At 41.3% G+C, this 27506-nt stretch overlaps 1 protein-coding gene across 1 annotated transcript; it reads left to right on the top strand.

Moving 5' to 3' along the window:
* The first annotated feature begins 7766 nt into the window (after positions 1–7766).
* LOC112636272 (olfactory receptor 2Z1-like) lies at positions 7767–13641 on the top strand. Its single transcript, XM_025404894.1, has 3 exons — positions 7767–7795; positions 10928–11053; positions 12675–13641. Exons 1-3 carry the CDS (start codon positions 7767–7769, stop codon positions 13639–13641), a joined length of 1122 nt encoding a protein of 373 aa, XP_025260679.1.
* The last annotated feature ends 13865 nt before the right edge of the window (positions 13642–27506 follow it).

Genomic DNA, 27506 nt, shown 5'->3' on the forward strand with positions numbered 1-27506 from the left:
CATCCTTACACCTGAGATTTACAATACTCACTCCATGTAATTCCCACAGAAAATCAAACGGGCAATTTTCTTCTCAATGCACTTGCATTTGGCATGGAGGGAATGGGACAGTCATTCCTCATTATACGTGTACCTGAGATTTCCAGCCCAGGAGTTGCAGACAACTCTGCCTCAACTTTCTTAGATTCAGTTTACGTAAATCTTGTTTATGTCATATAAAGAACATAAATTCAGTCAGACCACAATGAAATGTTCTGGAAACCCACTCATTTGCATATGCACCAAATATTTAAAGTTCTACTATGAGGAGGAGTCAGTCTCGGTGCTCATCAGCATTTGGTTTGTCACCTGTGAAATTCCTGCATCATTCCAAAAGACCTGGATTTTCATTAAGGGAACAGGAAAAGTGGAACAAACAAAGAGTGAGTCTAAGTAGACTAGAAACTCCTAGATGATCCATATTAATTGCCTGATTCTACTCAAGGATTTTGCATCATTTAGACAAAACCTTAACTATTAAATCCAATTATTTAATTTTCAAAGAGCTTCATAAAATAATGTATTCATGTGTTCTATATGATCTCACATTTCTCATATCTCCTCTCATCCACGTAATCTGAATGCCACCCACTCAAAACAGCACGTGACACACATCACTGAGTAGGAATCAAGGAATAGAATACACATAATTTTCATAAAAATTGTCCACATATCTAATTTTATCCCAAACTGTATTCCATCAAAAGATGATTATCTGTCACTCACAGAGAACTGAATCTCTCAGAATAGCCAGAAGGTTATGTATAATTTAGTAAATCAAAAACTTAGTGGTAAACTACAGGAACTTTATGTAACTAAACAAGCAATGAAGAACTAAGACTTTTTAGCAGGTTGAAGGTGGTATTTTGCTAGAAGGAAAAATGATCAGATTTAGTAGACTTAAATTATCATCTAGCTTATACCGAGAAGAAAACACACAAAGCAATTCACAGGCATTGGTATCCACAACAGGAAAACCTTCACACCTAGGCCATCAGGATGCCCACGTGCTGTCAGCGTGTCACCCCTGAAGATCCAGTATGCGTAGACTTCTAATCTGGATTTATGAACTTGGCGTGACTGAAGGTATCCTTAGCGACTGATGATGGAGTTAGGACAAAGAGAGACATGCAACAAGTTTGTTAGGGGCTATTTCTGTAATATAACTCTGCAGAAGGAAGTATTACTAAGCCAAACAAATAAATGCCACCTTAGAAACCCTTGAAACAATTTGCGTTGCCAGGACAAATTGCATAAATTCTCCAGCCTTCTGGAAACATGTAATACTGTCTGTTTCTTGTCTTTACAGGGAAATATTTAGCAAGTAGAGCGGGATAACAGGTCTGAAAAACTGAACATGCAGGAAGAAAGCAGCAGACCAGTAAAGAATGCCGAATTATTCTGGGTGTCCTGCTTTGAGATCCCTGGGTATGCTCTGGCCAGCCATGAGTTACACCAACTCCATTCAAGGCAGAGATAGCCTGAAAATGAAAACCTCCAAAGGCGAAACGGGTGTCTCTGTGAGAATCAAGTTAAGGAACATTTGTTTTGGTTTGGGTTTTTTGTTGTTTTTGTTTTTAAACAGTTTTTAATTGATACATAATATCTGTACATATTTATGGGGCACAAGTGATGTTTTGTCACATGGATTGAGTGTGCAGTGACCAAGCCATGGTATTTAAGATACCCATCACGTTGAGTATTTATTATTCCTGCGTACTGGGAACATTCAAGTCTTCTTTTCTAGTTAAATATACAATATGTTGTTAATTATCGCATCCTACCCTGCTATCAAACTAGAAGTTACTCCTGTCTAACTGTATGTTTGTACTTATTAACCAAAATCACTTCACTCCCACCTCCCAACCCCTACACACCCTTCTTGGCCTCTGGTGTCTATTATTCTACTCTCCACCTCTATGAGATCAATGTTTTAGTTGCCGCATATGAGTGAGAACATGCAGTATTTGTCTTTCTGGGCCTGGCTTATTTCACTTAATATAATGACCTCTAGTTCCATCTAAGGGACTATTTTTTTAAGAAAGATCACTTAATTATCTATATGCAAGTGCTGACATGGAGCGAGTTCTGTAATTGTGCAGATACCCCAGGGGGCCCTGGAGTTCTGCATTGGGATCCCCACAGTCTCTGAGGGTGGCAGATCCCAAGGGCTCACCCTAACTACCCCACCAACAGCACGATTATCAACTGGAGGTGACTATCTCCAAGCGGTGCTGTGCGCCTCGGGACCACTCCTGTTGCTCAGGGCTGCCCACCAAACGTGGCTCTGCCAGGGAGTGTCCGGGGCAGACAGTCCTGAAGTCACCTCACAACTTCTCCCAAGAGCAATGGCTGAGAAAAGTGGGACGTGTCCACAGGTCTATGTGGTCCGTAGTTTGGTTTATCTTCCTTCACTCAGTTCAGCAGAGGCCAGACAAAAGTGATGGGTTCTCAGTTCTCTCTAGAAATAGTCTGAACCATCTGTGGAAAGTTGCATCACCCTTCTGGGACTTGGTCCTCCCTACTATTAATTCAAAGTGCGGAGAATGATTTCATACAAATAAACAAAAATAATTGCCTCTGCTCTCACCAATGTGGGAATATGGAAACAAGCTTTAAGTTTTCTTCATTTTCTTAAGAATGAGTTAGAGCAAAACACGTTTTTAGGTAGATTACAACATTAGTTAAGTCCAACTAAACAGTCTGACATTTTGAATTTTGTCAACAGTTTATTGACTGTAGATAATCAATTTAATATTATCATATATATTATTCAAGAATTACTATGGTAATTAAGAATACAAATAAAAAGTAAAAGAATCACCCCTTATCCACCATCTCAAGCTTCAAATATTCTTCCATTTACTCTCCATATGTATAAAATGTACACTTTTTATTATTGTAATCATGGTATAGTCTTATATTCTGCTTTATGGTTTTATTATTTTCATATGCATTCCTCCATGTTGCTACATATTTTAATTTTGCATCATTTTCAAAGGATTAACGATTCTCTTTCAGGTGGACCTAGTAAAATTTAACCTATTTCCCTACAGCTAGACATTTGGTTTCTTTCCCCTCTTTGTATTAATGTAGCCTCCAAGCTCCGTGGAAGATATTTGTGTGTACATCTTTACTATCCTTGTTAACAATTGCTTTAGCGTAAATTTCCAAAAATTAAGCTCCAGGGTCAAAATGTTTTCTAAATGTTGTCTAAATTTATATAGCTACAAGTTTGAATGTGGACACAAAATTTGTGTATGCACAAATTGTAGTTTCATGTTCTTAATAAATAAACCAGTACTTAAAAAGGAAGCTATCTGTGGGCTTATTTGAAAAATCAGGACTTCCAACACATTCAGCTCTCTGGCACAAGTGGCTTTGCTGGATCTGACCACGCTAGTTCTTAACCTAGCCAGCTGCAGTCAAAACGTAAGAATCGTTCTTGAGAACTCCGGATTCCTCCCTGGTGGTTTGAATAAATTTATTTCACTGGTGGTGGTGGTGGTGGTGGTGGTGGTGGTGGTGGTGTGTGAATGTTTTTCCATTTTGTTTAGTAAATGTAAACCCATTGATACATCCCTAAGACATTCCCCAGTCTCATATTTATGGCACATATTGTTGGCTGGACAAAGTGAGATCATACATAATTAACAAAGAAACACAGACAATCAAGTATAAAGCAGCAACTAGGGATCTCCCTCGCTTTCACAGCAGGCCACCCTACACATAAGTCGAGTGCAGGTGGACGACTCAGTGGGGTTGACTGTGGTGCACACGCCACACTCCTGAGCACAGGGCGTCTGTGCAGCCCTGCTGGTCACCTCAGTTCCTGGGATCTGAAACTAGGTGATGATGACAGAGACTGAAGGCAGCTGAGAGCTGAATATAGAACTAGTGAGGATCAGAAGAAAATTGAGGAAATAGAAAAGAAAAAAGAAATCAAAAAGTCAGACTTACTGGTCTTGCCTTAAATATATAGCATTTTAAATATAAAGGAAATTTTGACAAATAGATTGAACAGAAGGCCATAATACATATTTTAAAAAGAAACTCCTTTCATTTATCACTCTGAATTCATGACATCAGTGTGCACAGATGCAACACAAGTTGGTTTTACTTTTTCCGACAGAACAGTACCATGGTGGTCAGTGAACTACAGAAGGCAGCCCTGGTCAAGTCCATGCTCAGTGCGGAAAAGAGGTTCTTTCTCCCTGGCCTTCGGCTTACACATTTTCCAGGATTGTTTGGGCACCTGGAACCTTGGAGAACACAGGGATCTCTGTAAACGAATGTGAGAAGAGAAACAAGATGGTTATTAACAGATTGCATGGAATCAAAAGGAGAGTGTCCCATAAGCAGCTTGCAGCTCTAAGAGTCAGAAGTTCAACATCACACAGCATAAGGACAGTGGTCAATAAATATGTATTGACATTGAAATACTATTCAGCCCTAAAAAAGAATGAAATAATGTCATTTGCCACAACACGAATGAAACTGAAGGTCATTATGTTAAAGGAAATAAGCCAGACACAAACAAATTTCACATGTCTCACTCATGTGTGGGAGCTAAATATAAGTTCGAATGTTTGATAGCAGAGTAGGGTGACTATAGTCAGCAACAATGTATTACACATTTCAAAGTAGCTGGAAAAGAGAATCTGAAATATTCCCAAGACATACAAATGATACTCAGGATGATGGATACCCCACATACCCTGACTTGGTCACTATAAAACCTATGCAAGCAACAAGATATCACAGATGCTCCGTAAATATGTAAAATATTATGTATCAAAAATAAATAAACATCAAGTGAGTACAAATACGAATGAATGAATAAAAATTCTACAGCAACCAAACATGTTAAAATTTGTTCAAAAAATGAATATACTTGGCTGATGTGGGAACCACTAATGGTTTCAAATTTAGTGTTCCTGGACAAAATTATTTCCTCTTGGAATCTCAATTTCCACCTCTGCAAAATAGGATAACAATATTCACCTCACATCATTGCTGTGAGTGTTAATTGAGATTATAAATTCTGAGAGCACAACAGTCTTATCCTGATGATCTGGGTGTATTCACCCAGTAGCAATAAAAATTTGCCTATCTTATGTACAGTTGCCTAAAGAATGAGTGAACTGATCAAGTAATGAGATATTGGAAGTGGGCCACATTTTGTAATTTTTTATACCATTCAAATGTAAGATGTGACTTATTTATAAAACAATTAGGCATATCTTGTTAAGAAATAGGTCATAGTTTTCACTGAATTAACTGGTTGACTCAATCCAAACTGACAGTTTATTAGACCTGTGTATATATAACCACGAAATAGTCACGTTGTGGGCACCTGTGCATGTTGGCATGACCTAAATTCCCAAGCATGAATCTAGGGCTGGTGTCGTACACACTGGCTACATGGTAGACCAGGGAGCCCATAGGCTTTGTAGTGACCCAGACCTGGCTCACATCTCAGATCTGCCATCTGCTTGGCAGGTGACCTTGGGCACTAAGCTGGTTAACCTTCTGAACTTCTGTTTCTTCATGTATAAAATCGTAATCAATTATATATTATCATGATAAGATGAGATAGTATCATACATGTCTAACATAAAATGGGAGATAAGAAATATTCGTTTGCTTCTCATTCTGATTCCATTCAAATTAAGGAATAAAAGCTCATTAGAACAATAGGACCAAAACAAAAAGCTAGAAGTGAAACCAACTTTAATAGATGTTACAAAAGAGAGGGAGGGAGGAAAGAAAGGACCTCCATGTCTCTAATTGCCAAGTTTCCCCAGACACCAAGATGATGCTGTGTTGATTTGTCTATGCCCAAGCCTGCCCCACAATTAAGTACTTTGTGTATATAATGGTTTGGAACAGCAGTCCGGGGGCCCTGGAGCCCCTGAATACACTGCATTACAGCTGAGGAAGCATGTAGGTGATTTTTGGAGCAGTCCCCACTTTCCGGAAACAAGAAGCTTTATCGCAGACCTTGACACTTGCTCTTATATAGAATTCATTAAAATCTAGATTGTGTCTTCTTTCTAACGTCACTTGACTGCCTGCACAGAAAACCTGGAAAATACTTAGGAGCTGGCAGGTAGAGAATCGCTGACTTTTAGTTTTGGAAAATGTATCTTGTACAAGTACAGAGCCTCAGGTGTCTGCACAAGTACAGACCACCCCACTCCCAGCTGTGAAGAATCCTAAAGAGCCACGCTCTTCCTCAATCAGTTTTTTAGAGTCAGACAACACCCTCTGCCTCTGCCAGGATGTTCTTGTCCCAGTAAACCCATCTCACTTTACATTCGTTAACCATGGACCTTTGTCCAAGGGTTTAGTCTGCGGGGCTAGAGAGACACCTGTTTTTTCCTTGTCGGTATGTATGCTGTTTCTTTAGAGGTTTCTATGTAGGTTTTATTTGAGCAGCACATATAAATTATGTGGCATGGAAGTAGGTATACTAACTGTAATGTGTTTAATTATTTTAACTAGATTTAGTGACTAGTTATTCATTAATTTTGGAGATGTGAGATTTTGGAGAACGGTTGAAATGTTGTCAAAATAAGCATGAGCTTTGCCTGAGAATGAGTTTGAACCCACCACTCTGCCGTGTCTGGGAGAATCGGATTTACCACAGGAAACAAGCATGTCCAGAGTAGGCTTTCCTGATCTTGGCACTGTGGGTATTTTGTTCTGGTTAATTTTTTTGTGGGGGCCTGTTCTGTGCATTGTAGGATGTTAAACAGCATCCTTGGCCTCTTCCCACTTGGTACCATTATTACCTTCACCTCCTCATTGTGACAACCAAAAATATCTTCAGACATTGACAAATGTCCCCTTGGAAGCAAAATCACCGCTGGCTGAGAACATGGGATCACCCGGAGGGTTTGTCAGAATAGACTTCTGAGCCCTCCAAAGAGTTTCTGATTTGACGGGTCCAAAGTGGAGCCTGAGAATTTGCACATTGAACAAGTAGCTGGCGTTGCCGATCCAGAGACGACCCTTTGGCCTAAGGAGCCCTGGGGGTGTGAGCAGTTGGCATATCTGTCTTTCCTCTGTCTGTGAAATCCCTAAGTTGTCAGTTCCCAGATTTTTCTGCAGAGTAGAATCACTTGAAAATCTTTTAAACCTTCCAAAGACCAGGCTATATCCCAGATCAATTCAATCACTACTTCGGGGGTGATGCACGGGCATTAGTCTTTTTGAAACTCATCAGATCATTCCAATATGCAGGCAAATCTGGAGACCTTGCTCTAAATGCCATTATCTCATCTGTAATTTGAAGGCTTGGGGCTGAGCAATTCATGTCCTGCCAGCACACGTGTCCTATAAGTCTCAACAGCACAACTAATTCCTAAGTGCTACACAGGACTGTGCAATCTGAGTCTCTGCGGGTAGGAATATGGGACAAAATTCAATGACAGAAGCTTTGCAATCACAGCATTCTGAAGTTGGAAGAGCACCAAGAATAGGCAGCAATTCACCCTCATTGCGGTAAAGGTGGATAAAGTATACTTCAGAAAAAGGGGCCCTATGGGAAAATGGGGAGCCTTCAGGAGTGCCCTGTGTGAAAAGAGACAAATTTTACACCTCAGCTTTCATGACCCCTCACGTAGACCCCCAAAGGGACCTGCGTCAGGCTCTGAGCCACAGCCTGGAGCCCAGGAAGGATAAGGAAGAAGGAAAAAAGTCAACAAGAGACCAAGACGCCCATGGAGACTGTGGATCAGGGCAATCTGAGGTGAGTCTGCAATGGAAAGTATAAGAGATAGGAAATAATTTAAACCTTCCACCCATCCATGCAGCCCCAGCTAGCTTATTACCATAAGCTTATTATGAAAAGTCACAAAAAGACAATTCCATAACTTCTCCTCTGTCAAACTTTCCCACATTTAAAATTTTCAACGATCTGGAATTTTGCTTTTTTAAAGCAAAATGAGATAATATAATTTATTATTTTTACTGTCATTTTTAATGAGATACTTCTCATTTTTAATGAGATAATATAATTTATTGTTTTACTATCATACACACAGTCCCCAGCAAAGCACATAAGCATTCATACTTTTGGAATTAACACTGGCCTTCTCCATAAGTTGCCTATCTTAGATGGCAAAAACCAAGGCTGTGTAAAAACAAAAAAATATGTAAAACTGTAGGGGAATTTAAAAAGTCACATCAGTACCAAAAAACCAATGAGAATAAAAACACAACAAAAAAAACTTGGGCTAGATGTAGCCCACAACACAAAATGTGTCATTTGCATCCAGGATTTCACTTTTCATTCATTCTAGTAGTTCTTTAAGACCTGTTGTGTACCACTTATGATCTAGGTATGGTGGACAGAATAGAAAAATAGATCTGTTTCTCCTGGGAAACAGGGTGAAAGGAAATAAATCTCCCTGAATGTTATTCTGAGACACACATACACACATGCACGTGCTGCATTCATTGCCATGTTGAGAAACTGCCTGAGAAGATAAATCAGCAGTGCTGAGACAACCGAGGACGCATTCCGGGGAGCAGGCACTCATGCACAGCCCCACCAGCCAGAGGGTTGTCGACTTCAGATGGCCGTGGTGGAAGGTGGTGTGGGGATAGCAGTGTTTTCTTGAGCAAGCATATGCTTCTTTCATCTATCCACTACACACGTTCCTTTGGCCCACCAGCATTGACCAAGGGCCACCATGAACCACAATCTGTCATGAAATAGAACAGAAAGGGCACAGTCCCTGGTCCCAGGTAATTTTCAGTTTAGGTGGAGAGATCTGGAGTGCGACAGAGGAGTTCACTTCACTACAACAAATGCATCCCCCTGCAAAGTTTCACAATACGAAGCGCATGTAAGGGGAACCTCCGAGTGGGAGGGACTAGGAGCTCCTGCCGGTGAGTACCAGAGTTAACTCTGATGGTTTTGCAAAACTGATTTGCTTACGTGAAGGAATAAGAGAGCTAACATTCACTGAATACCTCCTCTGGAAAAGGCATGATCTCACCATTTTCCTTACTCCACACTCACAATAACCCTGGGAAGTGGGCATGATAATCCTAAGTTATAGAGGGGGAGCAGAGGTCTGAGGTTATAAAAGTGGTAACAGTGCTGATGTTAGTAGCAGCTGAACTCAAAATGTCACATTCCTTGGGCCAAACTCTGCTCTAAGCACTCTACATTTAAAACCACTTAATGCTCCAAACAGTCCCAATAATTTTTGAAATAAGGAACCTGAGGCTGAGTAGCCTGTCCCAGTTACATAGCTGGGAAACTGTGGAGCTGGGGCTTGAACCCAAGCAGCGGGCTCTGGAGACCAGGTACTCAACCACATGCCTTATACTGGATAAGACCGGATAAGAACATTCAGCCAAGTCAGAGTCAAATTATCGCAGATTTTAAACATGTGGGTTCTTGTCCTTTCTCATTTGCTTTGGTGGAGAGCGAGGGAAGGGGAAAAACGGTAACTGATGATAAGTTTCTACTGCAGAGGTTCTCAGTTGGGGGTAACTGTGTCCCTGCATCTGGCAATGTCTGGAGATATGTTTGGTTTTTACAACTGAAGGGGGTTGCCATGGCATCTGTAGGGTCAGGTACAGGCTGCTAAATGTCCTGCAATGCACAAAACCGTGCCCCACAGTGAGGAAGTATCTGTTCCAAAATACCAACCGTGCCGAGGCTGAGAAGAACCACTTCAGAACAGTTACGAGTTGTTTTGGACCTGGCCTAGAAGATCAAGTATTTGTTAACCAAAAATAAGTATCAAAATAATTAAGCAAACTTTAGAAAAGAGATTTTTGATCAAGGCTGTCACTTCTGACCAATAAAATAGATATTGGACTAAGCTCCTTCCAGATGTAAAATACAGTGGTCTGAAACATTTGAGACACCAAACAAGATAAACTGTGCTTACAAGACACCAAAACAGGGGCCATGTGAGAAAACTATCTTTAGAGGAAAGCTTTTAAATGTACCCGAGGCTTCGTTTTAATTCGTGTATGGCAAGGCCAGTGGATTGGGAAGTGATTGGCATTGAAACGGTGGCTTGTCACGTCCCCGGGAGGAGCACACACACCACGCAGGGCCACACGGGGAAGGCAGAAGGAGTGAGCAGGAAACAGAGACCAAACCTTCGCTGTGTCTTCCCTGGGAAGAAACGGAACGGTCGGGGTAAACAGCTGAGCAGGCTCAGGACTGGAAAGTGTGAATAATTTGGGTGGCTCTGGGCTCTACGGGTGGTCTCTAATTGCCCAGGAGCTGGACCTGGTGGATCATAACTGAGCACAGGAAGGTGTCCCTGACTGTGGGAACCTCATAAAAGGAGGCGGGTGGGGCTGTAGACTCGGGAATTGGTTGATTTGCTTCTCAAAGGCATGCTCACAAGCAAGGTATTCACCATCTCCAGGAATTAGCTAACCCTGGGAAGTGCAGTCCCTCCCCAGGTCCACGAGTCCTCAAGATGGCAACGCATCATACAATACAGAAAATAGGTGCAGTGTATATTTTAGCTCCACTCAAAGTCATGTCTCAAAAGTTTGAGTTTAACCACATTAATTTCTGTGCTCAGCTCCAGAGACAGGCTTTTGGAGTGGACCCTGCTACACACTCCGAACACGTCTGACTCACATCTAAGGGATCTGTGTGTCTGCTGTGAGCAGCCTCAGAATGGTGGAGTTTAAGGCCACAGATGAGAGAGGCCCCTTGGCATAGCAAGAAGAACCAGGACAAGCACCGAGAGAGCCACTTCCTGGCACAGCTCTCTCTGCTCTCTGTGTGACCTCCGGCAAGTTCCAGTTTCTAAGATCCTTTGACCTTTGACCATCTACAATGGTGAGATGTGGGCAGTAGACTAGTCAGTGAGTGTCAGCTTGTACCACACTTCAGAACAGTGGGTGCTCGAGCTTCGAAAAGCACAGGCACCCATGGAGAAATCCATAGATTATACAGCCTTGTCACCTCCGTGATGTGCTGTCCCTCTGGGACACTTGCTGCCCCTCGCACTCTGTCCCGGTGACCCTGTGGTATCCACCAGCTCCATTATTCTCTCATATTCTCAACTCCTTAATACCATACTGGGAAGTTCATTTTATTTCCCTCCAATCCCTCCATTTAAGCCATTTGCCATCAGACATATGCAGAAATAAAAGCTAAAACTGAAGGCATTCCCTAGGATTCAGGAGTCTGGGACCAGGGTTTCCGCAGAGCTTCCTGGCTCAGTGAACTTGCCAGGTAGATGGATCTTTACCACGTCTAGCACAACCTCATCCTTGGAGCAGCGTCGTTAATCTTAAATCCTAATTTGTCCCTCATCCTCAGCTCCTAAAACTGCCTTTGGGTGACTTATTTCCTATCATCGCTTACCTCATAATTCCTTGAGATTTGACTTTACCTGAATAAATATAATTTCAGAAGGGAGCCCTTTAGGGGTGCAGATCCCTCCCAAAGGAAACTACTGACCTGGCTTACGTGTTCCTAACACGTACTCCATAGATTTATATTTTAAAAGAGGCCCAATCTTTATCAAGAAGTTTATTTAAAAATTTTCTTAATTAATATAATAGGACTCAGCTATCATGAAACTATTGAAATCAAGATAAGAGAACAACAGTATGCGAATGAGAACATAGTGTCAAAATTCCAGAAGAGCAAAGGTGCCAAGTCTGGAATTTGTTAGGGCCAAGGTAACAAAGACTGATGCCTGCACAGCTCCACTAGTTAATAAAATGCAACACGTCAGCAACAGACACAGGCTCTGACCTATTTCTTTTGTTGTTGTTGTTGTTTTAGGTTTTTCTGTTTTTGTTTTTTGGTGTTTTTTTGAGACGGAGTCTCGCTCTGTCTCCCAGGCTGGAGTGCAGTGGCGCCATCTCGGCTCACTGCAAGCTCCGCCACCTGGGTTCACGCCATTCTCCTGCCTCAGCCTCCCGAGTAGCTGGGACTACAGGCATGTGCCACCATGCCCAGCTAATTTTGTATTTTTAGTAGAGACGGGGTTTCTCCATGTTGGTCAGGCTGGTCTCAAACTGCCGACCTCAGGTGATCCACCCGGCTCGGCCTCCCAAAGTGCTGGGATTATAGGCGTGAGCCACTGTACCCAGCGGCTCTAACCTATTTCTCAAAGAAATAGATCACTGGATGCTCAAGTAAGGACTTCGAACCACGTAATCCATGTATTGGTAGATCTAGTCCTCAAGTTAGGCATAAGAATAAATGGTTTTGTTTTCAATATTTTCCTGTGCACATGTTTGTTTGTTGAAGTGTTAAGAATATTGTTAACTATGCATTTTTCAAAAACATGGGACGTTGTAATGTGCTGTTGTTCTTTTCCTAGCTTTTTGAAACAGAAATTAGATCACTAGTTTTTACACTTTTCTCTTTTCTAGCACATGTATTTTGAGTTATGAGTTTCCCTCTGAGTACTGCTTTGGCTGCACACCATGCTTTTTGTAATAATTTTTCATTGTGAAATAATGTTGACCCTACAAAAAATTTATAAGGACATTGCAAAACACTTCAGCTGCCTCTTCACCGACCTTCCTAGTTGTTGCCCTTTTGCCATCTTCGCCCCATCTCCGTCTCTGAGTGAATGTATCTGAGCCCCTGGTGAGCTGGTTCGCTTTCCTCTCCACAGTGAGGCTCGGCAGGAGGCAGGCAGAGGGCCTTGGAACCACTCCTCCACCACTGGCTTTGTCCTCACTAGACTTTTTAATGAGAGCCAGATGCACCTGTTCCTCTTCAGCATGGTGGTGCTGGTCTACATCCTCGCCATGGCTGGCAATGCCACCATGGTCCTCCTGATCTGGGCCGATGCCCAGCTCCACAAGCCCATGTACTTCCTCCTCAGCCAGCTGTCCTTCCTGGACATCTTCTTTTCTTCAGTCACTGTCCCCAAGATGATAGTGGCCTTCCTCTTTGATTGGACAAGCATCTCTTTTGGCGGCTGTGGGGCACAAATGTTTTTCTTCATGTTCCTGGGAGCTGCAGAGTGTCTCCTGCTGGCCCTCATGGCCTATGACCGCTATGTAGCCATCTGCAACCCTCTGCGTTACCCAGTGCTTATGAGCCGTCGCGTCTGCCTGCTCATGGTTGTGAGCTCCTGGCTGGGAGGGTCCCTCAATGCCTCCATCCAGACCTCGCTAACCCTGCAGTTCCCCTACTGTGGCTCACGAAAGGTCACCCACTTCTTCTGCGAAGTGCCTTCACTGCTGATGCTGGCCTGTGCAGACACAGAGGCCTATAAGCAGGTGCTCTTTGTGACAGGTGTGGTGGTCCTCTTGGTGCCCATTGCCTTCATCACCACCTCCTACGCCTTCATTTTGGTGGCTGTGCTCCAGATGCGCTCTGTGGAGGGGCGTCAGAAGGCCCTGGCCACCTGTTCCTCCCACTTGACAGTAGTCAACCTCTTCTATGGGCCCCTTGTCTACACCTACATGTTACCTGCATCCTACCACTCTCCTGGCCAGGATGATGTTGTATCTGTCTTCTATACGGTTCTCACACCCTTGCTCAACCCTGTCATCTACAGCCTCAGAAACAAGGAAGTGGCTGGGGCAATGAAGAAGATCATAGGAGAGTGTGGTGTCCGTAAGAATGCTTGAGACCCAGGAGAGAGGGCTGAGAGACACACGTATGAGATCTGAGGTCACTCATAGGCATTGGGTCTGAAGATAGACAGACATCTATTTCACATGACCTTCCATATCTGGGATGTGTGTATGGCTCCAGGATCCTGTTCTAGGATTCCCTTCTGGGATGAGAGGAAGAGTCCCAAATCCACATGCAAGGAAGTGACATGATTCCCCTCAAGCCACCACACTTCTACTTTTTCAGAGAGGTGTCCAGAACATCTGATTCCACTCATCATTCCCCCTGTCCATCTCAACAAACTCTAGTCAGGCTTTTTCTTCAGCCATCCGCTGGGCAGTGCAGCGATAAACCATCCTCTCTGTGTCACTGAATGTCTTAGGGCTTCCCTTCTTACCCTGTAAAAGCCAAAGGTCCCACCAAGCCCTTGATACCTGACTATTTCTCCAATCTTCTGTGTTGACATACTTCTTTTTCTTCACTCTGCTCCAGCCACACTGGCCCCCTTGTTCAAAATTCCCAAGCACAGTCCTACCTCAGCATCCTTCAGTGCTGAGTTCCCGATGCCTGGGAGCTTTCCTCACATTTTTACATGGCGTTCTCCTTGCCTTCGTTTAGGAATTGTTCAAATGTGACCATATCAAAGACACCTGCACTGATTACCCTTTCCAAAATAGCATTCCCACCCCACCTCACCATCTTGCTCTAATCCCGTTTGTGTATTAGAATGTGTAGTTCAGGAGAGCACAGAATTTCGTCTTTAATGTATTCTCAGCTCCTAGAAGAGTTCCTGGCATATCGAGTCAATCAAAAAATAACTTTTGGATGAACAATTAAATCCAAAGAACATTTTCTTGTCTAATCACAACAGTGTTGTTCCTTTTTCTAGTTCCTCCTTCTTGAAAATCTTCCTTCCCTGGGCAATAATACCATGTTCCTTGTTTTCCTTCTGCTTCTGGTGCACTTTTTCCCACTAAGTGATGAAGGCCCTCAAAACCCAGTGCGGCTAGATACTTCTCTTCTCAGTCTACACTCCCTAGTCACTCCCATTCTTGGCTTCAGTTACCATTTGATACCAAAGCCTGAGATACATAACTATAGGCCACTCAGATGTCTCTTCCAAGCTCCTCACCACATACCCAAGGCCACCTCAGTACTCCCACTGGATGTTTCAAAGGCACCTCAAATTCACCATGTCAGGAAACAAAGTCATAATCTCACCCTGAAGCCTGAGCTTCTTCCAGGGCTGGTAACTGAGTGTTGTCACACGAGAACAATGAGTCTTTGTCACCACCCATATCCAGTCCCTCACCAGTTCCTGCCTCACCTCTCCACAAGATGGCCTCTGGGTCACCACTGCCACCACTACTGTGGTCCCAAAATACCTAAATTATTCTCACCTGGACGATGCAGGAATTTTCAAACAGACCTCCCTGTCCCCTTTCTTGCCCCACCCCTACATATACATTCACAACTTATGTTCCAAGATGTAGCCAGAGGGATCTCAAAACACAAATCTAACTACATATAGCAACCCCACTCCCGAAAGTCCCCTGCAATCCCCTTAGCAGTTCTCATTACACATATTAATTGCTGTTAACACATATCGCCATCTAACGTGATGTATTTTAATAACTTACATTGCTTACCATGTGTCTTCTCCTACCACAAAGTAAGCTCCATGAGGGCAGGTGTTTTTGTCCTTGCACTTGGCACATACTAGACATTTATTAAATATTGAATAACTATTTGTTATTGAATAGTTCTTCGGATAAAACAAACTTTTTCGTTGCCTTCAAAGTTCTGCAAAGTCCAACATTCTTTGTCTCATTTCACTCTCCTCCTTAATACTCTACTCCTGCACCTTCCTGCTTCCCATTCTGGAGCTATTCTGCTAGTTGAGATGCTGCTTACTCCTCCCAGCCACCACACTCCTGTTCCCTTCTTTGCATCCATATGTACTCAAAGGTTAGCTTCCACTTATAAGTGAGAACATGCAATATTTAGTTTTCTGCTCCTGTGTTAGTTTGCTTAGGATAACGGCCTCCAGCTCCATCCATGTTGCTGCAAAGGATATGATCTTATTCTTTTTTATGGCTGCATAGTATTCCATGGCGTATCGTATTTTGTTTAGTCTACCGTTGATGGGCATTTAGGTTGATTCCATGTCTTTGCTATTGTGAATGGTGCTGCAATGAACATATGGGTGCTTGTGTCTTTATGGTAGAATAATTTATATTCCTCACCTTCTTTGTACTCCAATTTCATCTGAGCAGATATTACCTGGAGTAAAGAATATATTTCCGTTACTGACAATATATTGTATTCTTGAAAAATGCTAAGAAAGTAGACATTGTGTTTTTATCATAACAGTGATAACTATGTGAGGTAATGCATTTGTTAAACAGCTTGATTTAATCATGCCACAATGTATGTATATTTTAATATACTTCAGAACATTATGCTGTACATGATGAATACATATAATTTTATATATCAATTAAAAATACATTTAAAATAAAGTAAAATTTAAATGTTAAAACGAAAAACAAGAACAGGTGTCCCAGTTACTCTCGCAGCTAGGTAAGCTCTGGCAAGTGGACTACAGGTATAAAGGTTTGCGCTTTCCAGCAGTTCCTCAGAAGCCAGGGTAATATCACATGCCTCTCGACATCACCCGCCTTTCTTGCTGGCTGGTGTGTAGTCGTGGCGGCTGAAGCTTCAGCAGACATCTTGCAACATGAGGCAGAAGCCAGGAAATGAGAATGTGAAGCAAATATAAAACGAAGCTTCTGAAACCATGGAGTAAATCACAGCCACTTGCCTTGCTGGGCATTTGCAGTGAACCTAATTTTACCTACATCCTTTCACACCAAGAAGTGATGGATAGAGAGCAGACCCCCTTTCAAGGCACGGGAATAATAACTATATCATTCATGCGGTAGAATGCCAGGAAAACCTTGCTGAAAAGTAGATGAACAGCACTAGAAAACACACATCAGAAAGCAATGTGGGGACTGTAAGAAAATCAGTAGCTGTGAGAATTTAATGTCCACATGGAAAAAGTGGCTGGCCCTGATTAGACTTGACCTTCACTTAAGGACTATGTCATAGTATTTCCACTATGTACAATTTATAATGTAGGCCATTTGCTTTTTGTCTTTTAATAGAACATGAAAATGGAAAGATTTAAAAACCAAGTAATTAGGTGATATTTGCCAGGTGACATGACGAAGCCTAGCTCTCTTGTACATGGAACATTTCAAGGTAAAGTGTGGAAGCACAAAGCTAAATTTCAGGAAAAACTTAAGGACAGACCTCAAGCTTCAGGGAATATACTTTTGCCTGAGGAGAAAATGAGGGAGGGATAGTGACAAACTGGGAAAAAATGACAAATTCTTGAACAATTACAGAAGACTTACCAAGATTAAATTACCTTATCCCTAACATATTACAAACTTGCTCTTTATTTAATTTTATCCTCATCAGAAGTTTTCTGTATACATTTTTAAAATTAATATGTAATAGATATATATATTTGGTGGGTACATGTGACAATTTAATACGTTTGTATAATTTATAGAGATTAAATTGATCTGAGACCTGAAACCATGAAAATTCTAGATGATAACAGGAAAAACCCTTCTAGCCATTGGCTTAAGCAAAGACTACATGACCAAGAACCCAAAAGCAACAGGAATAGACTCAAATTCCTCACATGATCGTACCCAAGCACCAGTTTTACCACAGGATCTCATTCTTGTTTATTTTATTATAACAACACAATCATCTACCTTCCCTTTATTTGAAGGCAAAGTGGATGTACCCAAAGAAATGTCCAATGGCAAATGATGCCTTTTCTGCAAAGTCTTAGGAATAGACAACTGCCTAGAAAAACTCAACCACTGTCCACCCAAACATAATATGTGCTATGTACTCTTCATTGGCAGTATAACATCGGGTATTTTTTTTATACTTTATTTAAAAGGTGCAATTGAATAGAACAATCTAGAGTTACAACTGGATGAGCTTTCCAAGGAGAACAACAGAAGATGAACATTCCGGGGTGGAGATGGCAGTGACCAGATAAGAGAAAAATATCCTGACACTTTCTAAAGAAAGAGGTGTCTAGATGTTTACTGTCCTCCAGTCAATGGGTCAAGTCAACCCTGGAAGCTTATTTTTATTTCTTTTTTTGCGAATAGTGAATACCAGATTCCTCTCGGTTTAGTTTAGAGAACTGATCCTTTATCTTATTCAATCAGTGAGTCGCAATGAGAATAGGTTCAGGACTTTCTCCTCTCCATTCTGTGTGGATGTGAATCAAACATCAGTTGGGAGCCAAACTGATATGGGCTAAGTTCTAGATCACTTAAGATGCACAGAAGGCTCTTGGCCAGTGTTGGAACAGGAACTGTGGATCTCTCTTCTCTCAGAAGGGTTGGGAACTTTTCCAAGTAGAAAATCTACATTGCTCTCCAATTTTTAGACCATTTGCCTTTTATGTGAGAATTTTTTAATATTTATAGATTTTTGCATATCTACATTACAGAGCTGTCTTTATCACATTATCTCAAAACTCCTCTGTCACATATTTAAAAGGTTTTTTTAAATCGTGGTGAAATATATATGATTTACCCTTTTAACCATTGCAAGCACAATTTAGTGGCATTAAGTATATTCAAAAATGTTGTAACTATCACCACTATCCATTTCCAGAACTACTTCATCGTTCAAATAGAATCTCCACCCCTTAAACAATAATTCCTGATTCCCTCACTCGCTAGCCCCTGGCAACCACCGTTCGACTTTTTGTCTCTGTGAATTTGACTACTCTAGATAGATTATATAAATGGAATTCTATAATATTTGTCCTTTTGTGTCTGGTTTAGTTCACTTAGCATAAAGTTTTCAAGGTTCATTCATGTTGTGGCATATACTAGCATTTCACTCTTTCTTAAGGCAAAATAATATGTCATTGTATGTATATACCACATTTCATTTATCCTTTCATCCATGGATGGATATTTGGCTTGTTTCAACCTTTTAGCTATTGTGAGTAATGCTACTGTGAACATTAGCATACACATATGTGTTTGAATTCCTGCTTTCAGTTCCTTGGGGTATATAGCCAAAACTGGAATTGCTACATGATATGGTAATTCTATGTTAACTGTTTGAGGAGCTGGCTAACTGTTTTCTACAGTAGGTGTACCATTTCACTTTTCCACTAGCAATGCACAAAGGTTCCAATTTCTCCACATCCTTGACAACATTTGTTATTTTCTATTTTTTTGAAGAGTCATCCAATGAGTAGTATCTCGTTGTGGTTTTGATTTGCATTTCCCTGATGATTAATGATGAGCATCTCTTCGTGTATTTATTCTTACACATCTTTGCAGAAATATCTATTCAGGTCCTTCACCCATTTTTAATTAGGTTGTTTTATTGTTGTGGTTGCTGAGTTGAACTTATTTACATATTATAGATATTAATCCTGATATATTACAGGCAAATACTTTCTCCTATTCCATGGGTTTTCTTTTTACTCTGACAATAATGTTTTCTGATGCACAAATGTTTTCAATTTTGATGAAGTCCAATTTATCTATTTTTTCTTTTGTTGTCTGTATATTTGGTGTCATGCGCCAGAACTCATTGCCAAAGCTAATGTTATGAAGATTTCTCCCTATGTGTTTGTTCATTTGTTTGTTTTGTTTTTTGTTTGTTTTATTCTGAGATGGAGTCTCACTCTGTCGCCCAGGCTGGAGTGCAGTGGCACGATCTCGGCTCACTGCAAGCTCCACCTCCAGGGTTCAAGCAATTCTCCTGCCTCAGCCTCCCGAGTAGCTGGGACTACAGGCACACGCCACCACGCCCGGCTAATTTTTGTATTTTTAGTAGAAACGGGGTTTCACTGTGTTAGCCAGGATGGTCTCGATCTCTTGCCCTCATGATCCACCCACCTCAGCCTCTCAAAGTGCTGGGATTACAGGTGTGAGCCACCGCACCCAGCCTCTCTCTATGTTTTCTTCTAAAAGGTTTATCATTTTAGCTCTTATGTTTAGGTCATTGATCCATGTTGAGTCAATTTTTGTACATGAGGTAAAGTAAAGGTTCAGCTTCATTCCTTTGCAGACAGATATCCAGTTTTCTTCATGCCATTTGTTGTAAAGACTATTCTTTTCCCATTGAATACTCTTTATATTATTGTCAAAAATCAATTGACCATGTACACAATTGTACCGGACTCTCTATCCTATTCCATTGGTCTATATATCTGTCATTATGGCAGTGCCACACATTGATTATTGCAGTTTTTTACTAAGTTTTGACATCAGGAAATGAGAGATCTCCAACTTAGTCCTTTTTCAAGATTGTTTTGACTCTTCGGGGTCATTTGAAATTCCATATGGATTTTAGATTAGGTTTTTATATTTCTGCAAAAAAAAAAAAAAAAAAAAAAAAGTTACCATAGGGATTTTGATAGCAATTGCATTATTTTAATCTGAAACTTAGGTTTTTATCTGCAGAAAATAATGCTTCAGAAATCATCCCTAGGTATCCCTTTGTCTCATTCTCCCTTCTTGGAATCAGCCTTATTCATGATTGTTGTCAGGGAAGTTCATAATAATAGGGTATCACACACGTTAAAGACAGCTTTGTGCCTCCATTTACAGTTACGGAAACAGGCTTAAAACAGTCATTGCCTTCTAGTGCCACCCATTAAGTAGGCAGCAATACTTGGGTGAACATGTGTTTCTCTTGAGGCTCAGTCCTGAGGTGTTACGTTTCTTACCTGTAGGGAATGTGAGAATGCTGTACATTCTAACAGGGATTTTTCATTTCCAGAACATTCAGATGTGGTGTTTTCCTCTATTAGGAGGAAGCTTCTGTTATTGAGAAAAGCTTTTCTTCTCCTGCTCCGGCTCTGTGATGTGCCTGCTCCTGCTTCACGTTCTGCAATCAGTGAAGCTCCCTGGGGCCTTGCCAGATGCCAGCACCATGCTTGTGCATCCAGCAGCACCAAGCTGTTTTCAGGGACAGAGAAAGATGGACACAAACCCAGCAATTTTCCCTCATGGTTTAGAGCCTTGTGTCTGGTGGAAGCATTAAAAAAAAGTGTATATTTACTTATATAATTAACAATAACAGTTTGGATAGGATAAATGCTATTACAAATTTAAAAAGAAAGAAAAGTTTCTGTTTCCGATCCATAGGTTACATTTAAGAGGAGAATTGTAAAGAGGGCTAGGGCGGTGTCTCAGTCTGTTCAGTGTTGCTGTAAAGAAATAGTTGAGGCTGGGTAATTTATTGAGAACAGAGGTTTATTTAGCTCACAGTTCTGTAGGCTGCACAAAAAGCATGGTGCCAGCATCTGCTTCTGGTGAGGGCTTCACGATGCTTCCACTCATGGAGGAAGGCAAAGGAGAGCCAGCTGTGCAGAGATCACATGGCAAGGAAGGAAGCAAGAGAAAGAGAACGGAGAGGTGCTGGGCTCCTTTTAACAATCAGCTCTCATAGGAACTAATAGAGTGAAAACTCATTACCATGAGGATGGCACCAAGCCATTCATGAGGGATGCACTCGTGTGACCCACACACCTCCCATGAGGCCACCCCTCCAACACCGAGAATCATATTTCAACAGGAGGTTTGGAGGAGTCAAGCAAACCCTACCCAAACCATAGCAGGCGGTGTTTGAATTTGGTTTGTATTTCCAGTGAGGTAAGAAGAGGGACCGTGGGCGTGGCAGATGGTGGTTATATTTCAAGGAGACCAGGGAGAGCAGTAGCATGGGGAGTACTGAGATGACACCTCGTGTGTATAGGGTGTGGCTCTGCCATGATGTCCTGGCCACCTTGCCTGTATCCACATAACATCCTGGAGCTGAGTTTTGACTGAATTCCTTTTCATCGTCTGGGACATGAAAGTGTGAAAGACCTACAGGGAGCTGCTTGGAGGCCTCACCTCGTGAAGGTGATAATTTCTTATCACCTTCTGAGTGCTGATGAGACCTAAGGCTTTCTATCTTACCCTCTTTACAGCACGGCTGCAGGCTGTAAAACTGCTTGTCTGCAGGATGGAGCTGACTCCTCAGCAGAAAGGAGCGTCTGTTACTCATGTTGCGGCTCTCTGGCTTTTCTTGTTGCCTCTTCACCCTTGGAAGGACCACAGGGAGCCAACACCTTTGGCTCACCTTCTTGCTGTCTCTGTAGGTCATACACTGAATTTTAAAAGGCCTGTTTCTTTACTGGCTAAATCTTTCAGGCCTGGTCCTTTTCTGTCCCTGATAGCTAGAAAACACAGACCCGTAAGCATGTGAGCATGTGTGATGAGGGTCGCAGACTTATTCGGCATATTCCAGGATGCTAAACCTGGGAGTTCTCCTTGCTTATTAAAAGAGGTAGCTTTTAACTTAAAACTCCGGATCCCTCAAGTAGGCCCAGAAAGAATAGAAATAGATTTCAGCAGGATTTTAGATCCACCTAGAGGGTTTAGGGATTCTCAAATCTTTTACACACATGACCTCTCTCTACCAAGGAAATGTGGTCTACTCTTCCCCGTGAAGCTCCAGTTATACTCTCATACAGACCTCGCTGCAGGGCAGGGGACTTGTTATACAGGAAAACTCTCAGAAATGTTTTCATTCTTTCCCTCTCTGTAGGCAGGGATGTTTTGAATCTTGCTTATAAGAGATGTGCCGTTAAAGAATGTTTTAACAAAGCTTCCTGTGACATGCAGGGTTGCTCTCTTAGAGTCACGATGAAAGGATTTAGCGCAGCCTCACATTCAGAGGCCAACACAGAGTCACCCACCCAGACTCTCTTTCTCTTACTCTATGTGTGTGAATGTGGGTATCTTTCGATCTTTGGTTCATAAGTTCTTGAAATTGTCCAATTCTATTGTTCATTCATCTTACATGTCTAGTTGGCCAGTGGTGAACACCTAGCATATGTTCCATATCAAGAAGCAATGTGTTTCATAATTTTTTGACCACATCACAGTAAGTGTATTTTACCTTGCAATCCAGCACATCGATGTGGATGAGTGTATCTTTCATTTATATACATATACATATATATGTGTCTGTATAGTATACATATATAGTGTATGTTTGTGCTTATATATTTGTTTTCATATATTTGTGTTTGTATATTTTATATATGGCAAAAATGAAAATTTTACATAACAAAATATAAATGTATACTCTTCTGTTATCTTCTTCTCTTTTACTGAAAAAAAATGTTGATCTCAATGCATTCAATAGATTTCTCAGCCATCTACTGGGTCTTGACCTTGCATTTGAGAAATACTGCCATGTAGGTTAAATTGGGGAGAATATCAAAGAAAATTAAGAGGTTCACAGTCTAGTTGAGGAGAAAAGGCAAGACTTAGTAAACGTGACGTGCACTTCTGTGACTTTTCCACATGTTGCACATGAGGCTAGTTATGAAAATAGATGCACTTACTGAAGATAAGTAGTCAAAATGAACAAAAGAGAATAATATCTCCCCCCTATACCCAGCCTACTATGGAAAGGAGAGATCAAAAGAGGTTAGCTTTGGGGAAGGCTCTGAGCACCCAGATAGGAGAGTGGGTCATCTTGCAACATGTTCCCCAGGGATACTCCGACACCATAACGTCTTTCCTCCGCTTGTGTAAAATTGTGATTTTTTTTTTTTTTGAGACTGTAGTGAGTGACTCTTCCACCCTCTGCAAACCCTTGTCAATATCAGTTATTGACCTAATTTATTGATAGCCACAGCACCTGCTTATGCTTTTCCTTTCCACCCAAAGTCCTACAGTGATTCTAGAAATCTGATTTAGGGTCCTTTTAAATGTTCCACCAAACATCTCAATTTAATCCCAAATGATCTTTATAGTTCATTTCAGCTGTCCTCTTCTGTGGTCATGCTAAGAACTGTGTCATCATCAAGAATTATTTCCTTATGAAATCTTTACTTCAGACACCTCACCTATCTGTCCAAAGACATGGTGTTTTCAGAACTGTTCTCCCTCCCCACCATTCCTGCTTCTTGTATTTACCTACTCAGTTTAGACCCCATAAGCCAATCCTTCCATTAGTTCTCTAGGTCATATCATAGACAACATTGACTGGTGGCCTGTAAGTTACACACATCCGGGAAAACTGCAACCCTGAATCAAACAATGTGCTAACCTTCCTACTGACTTCACCTGGATGCTGGGTTCCACTGGAGAAAAGCCACACAGATTTCTGGACTGGAGCATTAAATAGTCATAGCATGAAGCTTCAAATGGGAATCTAACATTGCTTCATGGGGCTTCTGGATTTTCTTAGCTTTCTTTCCCATTCTACAGGGGAGCTGTTTTGACCCATGGATACCCTACTTAAACCTTCAACTCCACCATCTCCCAGCTCCCGGTAAAAGATGGTCCCGAGATTCCTACACCCTTGTATATACAGCCTGCCAAATACCCTCCCCTTGAGTGCAGACGGCACCTTTGAATTGGATGTGGCAGTCAATACCTTGATTAGGTTTGTTATTTGAGCAAGGTGATTATGTGACACTTTATAAGACTTTATCATGGCAGAAAAGAGATTCTCCTGCTGTCTCTGAAGAAGTAGCTGCCATTTTTGAGAGGGCCACACAGGTAGGACATCAGCGTGGTCTCCAGGAGCCGAAAGCAACCCCTAACCATCAGTCAGCAAGAAAACAGAGGCCTCAGACCCAGCAAGAAACTGAATTCTGACAACGACCTGAATTAGCCTGGAAAAGAACCTAGAGCCTCAGATGAGTTTAAGGCCCTGGCCAACACCTGTATTTTACCCTGGTGAGCCCCTGAGCAGAGGACCCAGTTAACTCATGCTAAAATCCCAACCCATGGAGATTATGAGATAATAAGCGTGTGTTGCTTTAAGCCAATACTTTTTTGGCAACTTTTACACATTAATAGAAAACTAGTACAGAAGACATACCTTCTGCTTTACAGAATGTAGTCTACAGAAACAGGAATCTCTTTTACTTTTTCTCACTAAACTTTCAACTTCAGTCTCTTGGTTTTCCTCCCTTAACCCCATACTCCTGCTATAATAAAAGGCATGTTTCTTTCCATACTTCTCAAAGGTTTTCTCAGACAAATATTTAAACATAACACCATTTTTTGCACTTCAACGCAAAACTACTTCAATCCCATTTTTTTCATGCAGCTTTCTCCTTTTCTCCAAGATACAGCCAAGATTCCTAAATTTCGGCAGTATAGAGTCAACATCTTCCCCATCGTGAAACGTGTATAAAGTTAAAGAATTTGTTTGGTATATACTGAGATAAGGTTTGGGGCTGTTCACAGATACAGACAACTAGTTTGGGTGCTCCACACACTCCACGGCAGTGGTTCTCAATGTGTGTTCCCTGGACCAGAAACATCAGGGTCACCTGGAAACTTGCTAAAAATGCAGGCTCTGTGGACCCAACCCAGAACTACTGAGTAAAACTCTGGGAGCAGGGCCCGATAGTTCATGTTTAAGAAGCTCTTCATGGGATTCTGATGTACACTTAAGTTTGAGAATCAGCACTGAGGTGAGAAGAAAGGTCAGTATCTCCTCTCATCCATACTTCATTCTCAGCAGGATAAATGGATTGAGAAGCACTGGTTTACCTACATTAACAGCCTCTACTTCCTCGACTAGCTTGCAGTTTTTAACACACAACAATTAAGTATTGGCAGCACTGGACCAGTGAAATTACTACTACCAAGATCCACGGGATGCAAGTTGCTTCCAAGTTGGGCACATTTTTTAGGTCCTCAATGTTTTTTGAATAAAGGATTAACCTTGTTCAATTAAGTGCCTAAGAGAATCTCAGATGGGACAAAAAGCAAAAAAGAATAAGGGCAAGAGGGCTGGAGAGGTGAACTCACAGTGGACTACCCGTCTACCTATGAAGAAAACCAGGGAACAGTCTCCCTTCTCAGAAGGCCATAGGTCACCTGATGAGTTGTCTGACTTGCCAATAGAGATGTTCACTCACCATTCTTGGTCCTGTTTTAAACGAATTAAATATCCTCAGATGGAATAGTGTACATGCTACCTGTAATACAATGAGAATCGTTCAATGTGATTGTTCTTGGTTTGAATAGAACTACGATATTTAAGGCATTTGTTATTATCAGAAAGGGTCCAGCAGAAGTGTGCTCAGAGGCTGTGGGGCACTTCAGGAGGAACATGGCAGTTGGAAAGCTAATTTGATGTCCATCGGCCACAGATCACCAGGACACATTGGGAGCCAACAGAGATACGTTTATTTATTACTTCCTGCAACAAGGAAGACAGCAGCCATAAGGAACCACGGGAAGTCTCGAAAAGGATGAACTAAGGACAGAGTATTAATAGTTTGAGGGCTGGAGTTAGTCATAGGGTAGTGCTGCCTGAGATTGGTCAGAGCTTGTAAACCAGAGAATTGCTAAAACAGTAAATGGTCATATGTTTAGAACATCTGAATACAGAGACTCTTCAATCTGTTTATCTGGTATGCTATCTTGAAACATATGGGTCTGAACTAAGTGATGTTAAAAGACTGGGCCTGGATAGTCTCCGATGGACGTAATGTTTTGGTACAGTGTATCCGCTTTGCAAGTCATAGCACAGTCCATTTTGACAATCTGTGGGTTTCATTTCAATTCATATTTTCCCCTTAATATCCTGATGCTTGAGTTCAAGCGTCACCTATGTCTTGAAGAACCGTACCCAGAGTGCAATGTATTACCTGGGTTTTCTCAGTTAAAGCCAAGATTATGAGACTATGAAATGGTGAGGAATAGGGAACATAGACACTAAAATCTTATTTAGGGTTAATCTCAGATTTATTGGGGAGTTGGAAAGAAGGAAGGACAATCACAGGTCAAGAGAAGACACACCCAGTGGGATAAATGGCGCCAACCGTCACACTCGTCAACCAGAGTCAATGTGATGCTCAGACTTCAAGCTGGGATGAAGGCATGATCCCTGGTCTCCTCCTATGGGGATGAATCCAGCAGGGACGTGGAAGCTGGGGTGACACTGACCCTCCTGTGGCCCCACTGCCCCAACTGTGGCCTTCTAGTCTCCATAAATTATTTAATCCCAGTCTCTCCAGGTGATGTTTGTATTTCCACTTTTTATTGATTACCTACGGAATTTCTACCCACAAACTGCCAATGTAGAGCAGAGCTGCCCGATACGGCAACTATTAGCCACATGTGGCTAGTGCGACTGAGGAGCTGGACTTTTAATTTAACTTTATTTTAATTAATTTAATTTTTAAAATCGATGCTTGAGTCAGTTATTGGAAGACTTTTTAATATGTTTGGAACAAGTTGGGCATGTTATTCCCCTTTTTCAACTATACACTTTGTGAAATCAAAATACAGATCTGGGATTTCCAATGAAAACTTAATATCCAAATCAAGATGTGCCAAAAGTATAAAATATATTCTCTTTTTTGTTGTTTTTGAGGCAGAATAAAATACATTCTCAATGTTGAGGACTTGGCACAAAAAAAGAGCAAGAAAACATAAACTATTTCATTAATATTTTCTATTTGATTACATATTGAAATGGTAATATTTTAGGTTTATAGGGTAAAATAAAATATATTACCAAAGTTAATTTCACCTGTTTCTTTTTACTTTTCATAATGAGACTACCAAAGAAATAAAAAATACAAATTTGGCTCACATCAAATTTCTATTGAACAGCACTGGTCTAGATTATCGATAGTCCAGTAAGATATTTACCTTAAATGTTTTATATTTTCTTCCTTATAAAGTGGTACACTATTTTTTTTTGCTTATCAGTTTATTTATCCTCATTTTTATTTTCTTTTTTTTTTTTTTTTTTTTTTTTTTTTTTTTTTTTT

This window comes from Theropithecus gelada, chromosome 1 (assembly GCF_003255815.1).
Source record: "Theropithecus gelada isolate Dixy chromosome 1, Tgel_1.0, whole genome shotgun sequence".
In the NCBI taxonomy this organism is placed as follows: Eukaryota; Metazoa; Chordata; class Mammalia; order Primates; family Cercopithecidae; genus Theropithecus; species Theropithecus gelada.

Coding starts and splice junctions, on each gene's coding strand:
- LOC112636272 (XM_025404894.1), top strand. CDS start 7,767: ATGGAGACTGTGGATCAGGGCAATCTGAG. Junction 7,796..10,927: donor GTGGATCAGGGCAATCTGAG/GTGAGTCTGCAA, acceptor ACCACACTTCAG/AACAGTGGGTGCTCGAGCTT. Junction 11,054..12,674: donor GCCCCTCGCACTCTGTCCCG/GTGACCCTGTGG, acceptor TCCTCTCCACAG/TGAGGCTCGGCAGGAGGCAG.